The sequence below is a fragment of the Garra rufa genome, chromosome 1 (genome assembly GCF_049309525.1).
Source record: "Garra rufa chromosome 1, GarRuf1.0, whole genome shotgun sequence".
NCBI classification, from domain to species: Eukaryota; Metazoa; Chordata; class Actinopteri; order Cypriniformes; family Cyprinidae; genus Garra; species Garra rufa.
The window spans coordinates 53,085,341-53,093,965 of NC_133361.1; the positions used below are offsets into that span (position 1 = coordinate 53,085,341).

At 33.4% G+C, this 8,625-nt stretch overlaps 1 protein-coding gene across 1 annotated transcript in view; it reads left to right on the forward strand.

The window, feature by feature from the left end:
- The window catches only part of usp43b (ubiquitin specific peptidase 43b), a 76,742-nt gene extending 69,345 nt beyond the window's left edge, over positions 1–7,397 (forward strand). Inside the window, exons 8-11 of the mRNA XM_073833148.1 lie at positions 3,484–3,595; positions 5,836–5,939; positions 7,019–7,096; positions 7,235–7,397. Of these exons, the coding sequence (XP_073689249.1) occupies positions 3,484–3,595; positions 5,836–5,939; positions 7,019–7,096; positions 7,235–7,397 (457 nt within the window). The remainder of the gene's footprint in view (positions 1–3,483; positions 3,596–5,835; positions 5,940–7,018; positions 7,097–7,234) is intronic.
- The last annotated feature ends 1,228 nt before the right edge of the window (positions 7,398–8,625 follow it).

Here is an 8,625-nt window from a genome sequence, read left to right on the forward strand (position 1 = left end):
CTAAAGGACTTTGCTGTCATTTTAAGATCATCACAGTAGCAGGTATACTGCAGGAGAACATTCTTTTGATTTTCAGAGTGTGCAGCATCAAACATAGTGGAAAAGTTCAAAAAGTCAGCAAAGAGTTTCTCAATTTGCTGGTTGTAGGCTTATAGTAGTGATTTCAGCCTGTCCATCTTTAAAATCAACATCAAATCTAAATGCACCCTATTAAATTGACCTGAATACCCCATGATTTACTCACCCTCAAGCCATCCTAGGTGTACATGACTTTCTTCTTTCAGACGAATACAATCTGAGTTATATTTTAAAATGGCTCTTCCAAGCTTTATAATTGCAGTGAATGGCTGTGATTTTGAAGCCCAAAAAAGTGCATCCATCCATCATAAAAAGTGCTACGCATGGCTCCAGGGGGTTAATAAAGACCTCTGAAGTGAATCAATGCATTTCTGTAAGAATTTAATAAAATATTCAAATTTAAAACTTTCTAGTAATACATTTCTAGTACAAAAATCGAAACACTGGATGAAGTCAGTTTCAAAATTCTTGTTTAATTTTTTTGACATTTTAGAGTCAAATGTTTTTACAGAGAGGATTTTGGGTATCTTATTTTGTTACTCCATGTATTTTTTTTTACCATTTTGGGGGGGAATAAAATCTATAAAATCAAATTATATATGAACAAATCCCTCTGTAAAAACCTTCAGAATATAGACAGGAATAAAAATGTAAAGTTTTGTGTGTGTAAGTGTTACTGAAGTAGAGATTTATGGAGATTTTATCAGTGTAAGACAAAAAAACTCATTTTGAGAAAATGGCTTTTAAAAATATGGATTGTGATTGAAATCTATTGACACAAATAGATAAAGTGCTATGAAAGAAACACTTAACAGTGTCTTTTAGATGATTTCTTTCCACTAGTCTAGTAGAAAAAAACACTTTATGAAACTCCAAAAAGCCCAAAATCTCAAACTTGACAGGTGTATCAAAAAAACAGTGTTTTTGCCTGCAGTGTCTCCCCTTAAGCGCAGTGGAGAGAGTCATGAACTAGAAGTACAAAACAAGGATTTGTAAAGAAAAATGACGTAGGATTTCAATATAAGCCTTTGCCGTAAACTTGGTTCTCGTGAGACTAGCGTATTCTCACAGATAAATATGGATATTTTCTTTAAAACACATCAAATTGCTTCAGAAGGGCTTTATTAACACCCATAGTCGTGTGGAGTACTTTTCAAGATGGATGAATGCACTTTATTGGACTTCAAAATCTCAACAGCCATTCACTGCCATTATAAACCTTGGAAAAGCCGGAACATTTTGTTAATTAAACTCTGATTGTATTCATCTACACCTGACATCAAGTCATATACACCTAAGAGGGCTTGAGGGTGAGTAAATCATGGGGTAATTTTCATTTTTGGGTGAACTATCCCTTTAACTTAGGTCAAAGGGGGCTAAATAATGTTTACCAAAAGCAAAATAACTATTTAGCTATTGTTTTTTGCTATTAAATTATTGCCCATTTAATAACAATTACATAATCAAATAGTGATATATTTGAAAAAGCATTCATTTGAAACCAATGCAGTATGTTAAGATGCTCTCAAAAGTGAATTTGACCTCCTCAAATCTGTCCTCACCACCTTACTAAAGTGAAATTGTTTGCAAATGCTGTTTTATAATCATTTCTATCTATTTTATTTTATTATATTTTGATATCCAGAATGCGTAAACTGTGTGGCGTCAAGCATATTAGACGGATAGTTAGATAGATGGACTTCATTGCTTTATAATTTGGTGAAATCCTCCCCGTGTTGTTGCCTGGGGCGAGCTGTGACGTTAACAGCATCAAAGCATGTTTGTTCAGATCTGAGTTCTCTCTCTGCCTCCTGTCAGGGAAAACTCCAGCGTTGTTTTTGGCTGAGGCGAAACCCCAACACAATTACGTGTTTATCACATTCTCAAAGGCTCGCTTTCCCTCAGCTCACTTTTGTTTGTTTTGTCTCTTGCTGTATGGGTCCTGTAGCAGAAATCTGAATCACTAGCCTCCCACTGAAAAAACAAAACAAAAAAAACACTAAACTAAAAAGGGTGGGGTGGATTTCAAGGGCACTGCTGAGGACACTGGAACATAATGTCCAAAACACAGGCAGTAATTTATCTGATAAACAAGCAAATCAAAATGTGAACTAATGTTTACATATAAATCTCATGTGATTTCAGGTAATGACTCTCAAAGATCTTTGCAGTAGTGTTTCTTTACCCTTTTTAGGCCAAGGGTTGTATGGTGGAAAGAGAGATTGTGCAAGAGCCCCTGTTATGTATTATATAAAACTGATTGTTGTTGTTTTTAATCCTTGTCAATAATAACATGAGTTCCATTTAAAACTTAAGACTATGAAACATTTAGCTGAACTTTAGCTTTTTTAACTTTTGTTGAGGTTAACTACAGTATACAGTATACTAAGTACAGGGTTATTACACTGTAAACAGTTTTCACCAGTTTCAACTTAAAAACTTAAGTTAGCAGCTGCATTAAGATTTTAAGTTAAATCAACTTAAGTCATTTAAACTCACCAGTTAAATCAACTCATTTTTATTGTAATAAGTTGACTTGTAGTTTTAAGCTGATTTAACTTAAAATTTTAAGTTATATATCTGTATAGAAACTTGACTGTCGAAAATGAACCTATATAGATAGCCCCATTCTCCCCTGTATCACATGCATGTATTTAAACAATAATAATGTTTATTTTATATAGCACCTTTAAAAATACCTCTCAAGGTGCATAATATAACCATTGAAACACAATGCATAATACAATATACAAACATGCAAAAATAAAAAATAAAAATCAACATACAAAGCTGTCCTGAAGAACTATGTTTTAAGACTTGACTTGACTTGACTTGACTTAAAAAGAGCTCTACCACTGTATCTTAAACAAACATATGTGACCCTGGACCACAAAACCAGTCATAAGTTTTATAAAAGCTGAAAAAATAAACTTTCCATTGATATATGGTTTGTTAGGATAGGACAATATTTGGCCGGTTACAACTATTTGAAAATCTGGAATCTGAGGGTGCAAAAAATCTAAATATTGAGAAAATCGCCTTTAAAGTTGTCCAAATGAAGTTTTTAGCAATGCATATTACTAATCAAAAATTAAGTTTTGATATATGCATGTTAGGAAATTCACAAAATAACTTCATGGAACATGATCTTAATATCCGAATGATTTGGCATAAAAGATGCTTAATCATTGATCATACAATGTATTTTTGGCTATTGCTACTGTACAAATATACCGGTGCTACTTAAGACTGGTTTTAGTCCAGAGACACATATTTATAATGAGGATATTAACTATTGTTGCTTATATCATGAAGATGATGAATTTGTTACTATGTTAACTACAAAGTAATTGCATCTGTTGGATTGTATAAACACACACTAATCTAACATCTGTTTACCTGCAGATTCGGTCCTCCGTTTCTGATGCGAGAGGACCGGTCAGTATCGTGGGACCAGCTACAGCAGAGCATCCTCAGTAAACTCTACTATCTAATGATCAATGGATCGCAGGCACATGTAAGATGACCTACCATACTTGACAGAGGTTATAATACTCATGGTTATACTCATTTAGCTGATCTGAGCTGTAGATACAAACTACGGCTGCAAGAAAATACAGAATATGTTACATTTGAAAAGCCAATCCCACCTAAACCAATCAGAATTCAAGATCTTTAGGTTTCAAAGTCAAATCTCTAACATACTTTAATCACTTCCTCTGAAACATCCCTTTTCCTGTTACTTGTGGGCATTCCTATTGCCTTTCAGCAGTTGATTGGTTCCCCCTGCTGGGTGTTTTCAGACATGCCAGCCAGAATAAAACAGTATGCATCCACATCCAGGGTTGTGGCTAGAAGGGATATACAGCTGCAGTTGGAAAGTAACAATAAATTCAAATTGCTACCTATTAGATTGTGTTTTATTAACGTACCAAACCCAACTTTAAACCTACTTCTTACAATACTGCAAAAACAAAAATTGTTGTTCCACATGACAAAAATAATGCAATATTGATGTGTGCATGCCCAGTAGTCGCAGCTATATCCCATTTAGCCTTAACCCACATCCAGGGCCTTTCAGTAGTTATTTATGGCCCCCTGTGGGACTATGAAGGTACTACAGTGAGTCAGATGTACAGTATAAGACATACAGTACACTAATGTTTAAAAGTTTGGGGTCAGTAAGATTTTAAAAGATGTTTGTTTGTTTGTTTGTTTGTTTGTTTGTTTGTTTCATCAAGGATGCCTTAAATTGATCAAAAGTGACAGTAAAGATATTTACTTTGAAACAAATAAATATACTTTTGAGTTTACTATTCATCAGATAATCCTGTATCGCAAAAATATTAATCAGGATGACAATTTTGACCAAAATATTTGTAAGAAATGTTTCTTTAGTGGCTAAATCTGATTTCTGAAGAATCATGTGACACTGGAGACTGGAGTAATGGCTGCTAAAAATCTTGGGAATAAATCATATTTTAAAACACAATAAACAAGAAGACTGTAAATTGCAACATAATTTCACAATATTACTGTTTTTGCTTTTGCTTTTTTATTTTGATCAAATAAATGCAGCCTTGGTGACGTAAGACTTTTAAAAACATTAGTAGTGTATCTGATTATATATAAATTTTACATATATTTTTTATTTCATAGACATTTTAAATGTATACTATTTAACACACATACAGTATGTATATATACACTGCCGTTTAAAAGTTTGTGATCAATACGTTTTTTTATGTTTTTTATAAAGGTTTCTTCTGCTTATTAAAGCTGCATTTATTTGATCAAAAATCCGGGAAAAAACAATAATATTGTGAAATATTTTTTCAATGTAAAATAACTGTTTTCTGTGTGAATGCATTTTAAAATGAAATTTATTCCTGTGATGCAAAGCTGAATTTTCAGCATAATTTCTCCAGTCTTTAGTGTCACATGATTCTTCAGAAATCATTCTAAAATGCGGATTTATTATCAATGTTGGAAACAGTTGTGCTGCTTAATATTATGTTGGAACCTGTGATACTTTTTTTTTTCAGGATTCTTTCATAAAGAAAAGTTCAAAAGAACAGCATTTCTTTAAAATAGATATCTTTTGCTAACATGATCCACTACCATTTAAGTAAATTTTTATTCTTACTTTTTTGAAAGAAATGTAAACTTTTATTCACCAAGGATGTATTAAATTGATAAAAAGAGATAGCAATAGATATATATTGTCTGAAAATATTTCTGTTTTAAATAAATGCTTTTCTTTTAAACTTTTTATTCATCAAAGGATCACGGGTTTCAAAAATAATACTAATAAGCAGGACTACTTTTTCCAGCATTGATATCTGAAGGATCATGTGACACTGAAGAAATGATGAATGCTTTGTATCACAGGAATAAATTACATTTAAAAATATATTAAAATAGAAAACAGTTATTTTAAACTGTAATAATATTTCACGTTCTTTCTGTTTTTTGTTTTTGTTTTGTTTTTATCAGGTAAAAGCAGCCTTGATGAGTGATGAGCATGAGATAATTATTTATTAATTAATTAATGGTTAATTAGTTTTAATTATGGTTGAAAGAAACACTCTCTCTTACAATCTGTGGCCACTTCTTGATGTTTCTAATTGCATAGTTTGCAATAATGCAATGGCAATATTAAAACCTTCATGATAAAGGCATAAAATACAGCAGCTGCTCAATGCTGCAGGCTTCTCTGGCCTTATACTACTAACATCTCCACATCTTTTTTATTAGAATTTCAGGGTGTTGTTCAAGATTCGTGTTGTTGGGGGATCTGCGGCTTATAGCTACTTAAATCCCCAAGACGGACGGCCGCTTTATCACCCCGCAGTGGACAGGTAATATTGTGTCTGTGTGTGTGTGTGTGTGTGTGTGTGTGTGTGTGTGTGTGTGTGTGTGTGTGTGTGTGTGTGTGTGTGTGTGTGTTCATACAGACATGAATCAGAAGAGAATACAAAAAATACACTCTGAGGTGCCAGTAACAGCAAGCCAGTTCAGAGGATGTTTCTAAGAAAACAGGCTCTAAAAGATAAATATTTTTATTAATTAAACAAACATTCAATATAACTTCATTCATTATTCATAGTTAGCACCACTTAATAATGCATGCCATATTTACAGGTACAGGCATCAGCTACTGAATATTTTTTATCCTAAACATCAAAAGAAACCTCTGAGCTGCAGCCAATGTTTATCACCCTCAGAAAATTTCGACAGCCCTCGAGGAACCTTTTAAATCACACAGGGTTAAATGAAGTCCTCAGTCCTCGAATCCTTCTAATACTTGTTGGCTGCGTCTTCAAAAATGACACTAATCTCATTATCATCTTAACTTCTTCTTGCACATTGCTCTCTAGAATACTTGATTCTCAATAACAGCAATGTCAATTTACACACCATTTATCTAGGAATTTGAGGCTGGTACTTCTTTCACATCTCTCATATGACACCGATGTGCTTTCTCTCGTTTCATTCAAACACAACTGCTATCATTTTGTGCCTCAGTTATGAAAAATTAAACTGGAGACTGAAGTATTAACAGTTGTGTTGCCTTTTTTACAGTGTGTTTGGTTAGTCACAAAGTATCAAATATGAAGTTAAATATTATTTAAACATGGTCATGGTCATGCAGTGGTTTATACTGAGAACGTACTGGGTGTTGAGTATTTTTAAAACCCTCAGAATCTGCAAAATGTTAATTATTTTACCAAAATAAAAGGGATCATGCGGGGTCACTGTTATTTTCTCTTTTGGACTATATGTAAACATCTTTATGCAACATGCATTTTGTATTATCTATCTTATTTGATTCTGCAAGGTGTATGTTAACTTTTGACATCAGCTGCATGTGTGTGTATGTGTATGTATGCAAAGCTCTTTTAACACAATCCCTTTGGCTTGGTCTTTATCTCCCCAGAGCTCTAAAGCTGTGCGGCTCAGGTGGACCACCGCATGTGAAGCTCATTGTTGAGTGGGAACACAGAATCAAAGACTGGTAATCCAATCTTTCATTTTCTTTTGGGTACATGTGAGAATACAGAACATTCCATCTGCACTTGGTTTAAAAGCACGTCAAGCCAACAAATCGAGTGTGATGTGGTGTGACCTGGTGTTACTGTGTGTCTGTGTGCAGCCTGTTTGGTAACATCCAAGAGGAGGTGGTGAAGGATTCGGAAAGTGTTCGTGTTCAACAACAACACCACGTTCAGCAGCACAGCTGCACCCTAGACGAGTGCTTTGAGCTCTACACCAAAGAAGAACAAGTAATTCACAAAAACACATATCGCAAAAATTGAATATTTGCAGCTGAATGCCATGGGAACCCAGCTTTAAGTGAATATGAGTGCAAGGACGATATTGCTTTTAAATAAGGTTATTCAATAAATAAATACCAATGAATAGTGAAACATTCCTGTGAAAATGTGCGGTTTTAAGAAACATCAAAATTATTTTTTCTTTTATTTCTTGTAATAGTACATTTTAAAGTGTTCATAATCAAAATTATTTCAAAGATGTGTGACCATGGACCACAAGTCTTAAGTAGCACGGGTATATTTGCAGCAGTAGCCAAAAATACATTGTATGGGTCAAAATTATCGATTTTTCTCTTTTTTTTGCCAAAAATTATCAGGATTTTAAGTAAAGATCATGTTCCATGAAGATTTTTTGTAAATTTCCTGCCGCAGATATATCAAAACTTAATTTTTGATTAGTAATATGCATTGCTAAGAACAACCATGAAGGTGATTTTCTCAATATTTAGATTTTTTTGCACCCTCAGATAAGATTCCAGATTTTCAAATAGTTGTATCTCGACAAATATTGTCCTATCCTAACAAACCATACATCAATGGAAAGATTATTTATTCAGGTTTTCAGATGACATACATTTCAGTTTTTAAAAATTGACACTTATGACAATAAGTGGTCCATAAGTTTTTGAGGACATTTATATATATATATATATATATATATATATATATATATATATATATATATATATATATATATACAGTCAAGCCCGAAATTATTCATACCCCTGGCAAATTCTGACTTAAAGTTAATTTTGAATGACACAGGCTTCTCCCAAAATAATAAGCCTATGTACAAGACAAAAACATTAACGTTTTGCAGTGGCCCAGCCAGAGTCCTGACTTAAATCCAATAGAGAATCTGTGGAGGGAGCTAAAGATCAGGGTGATGGCAAGGAGGCCCTCCAACCTGAAAGAGTTGGAGCTCATCGCTAAAGATGAATGGGCAAAAATACCAGTGGAGACATGCAATTATAGGAAGCATTTGATTGCTGTAATAGCCAATAAAGGCTTTTCTATTGATTATTGAGAAGGGTATAAATAATTTTGGACATGCCACTTTTTGTTCAAATGTAAATAAAAGCTGAGTAAAAAGTTTTTCCACAATGATGCCTCTTGTACATCGTCTTATTATCTTTTGGGGGATGTCTGTGTCATTTCTAATCAAACAAAAAACTTGCTGGCTGAATAACTTTAAGTCAGAATTTGCCAT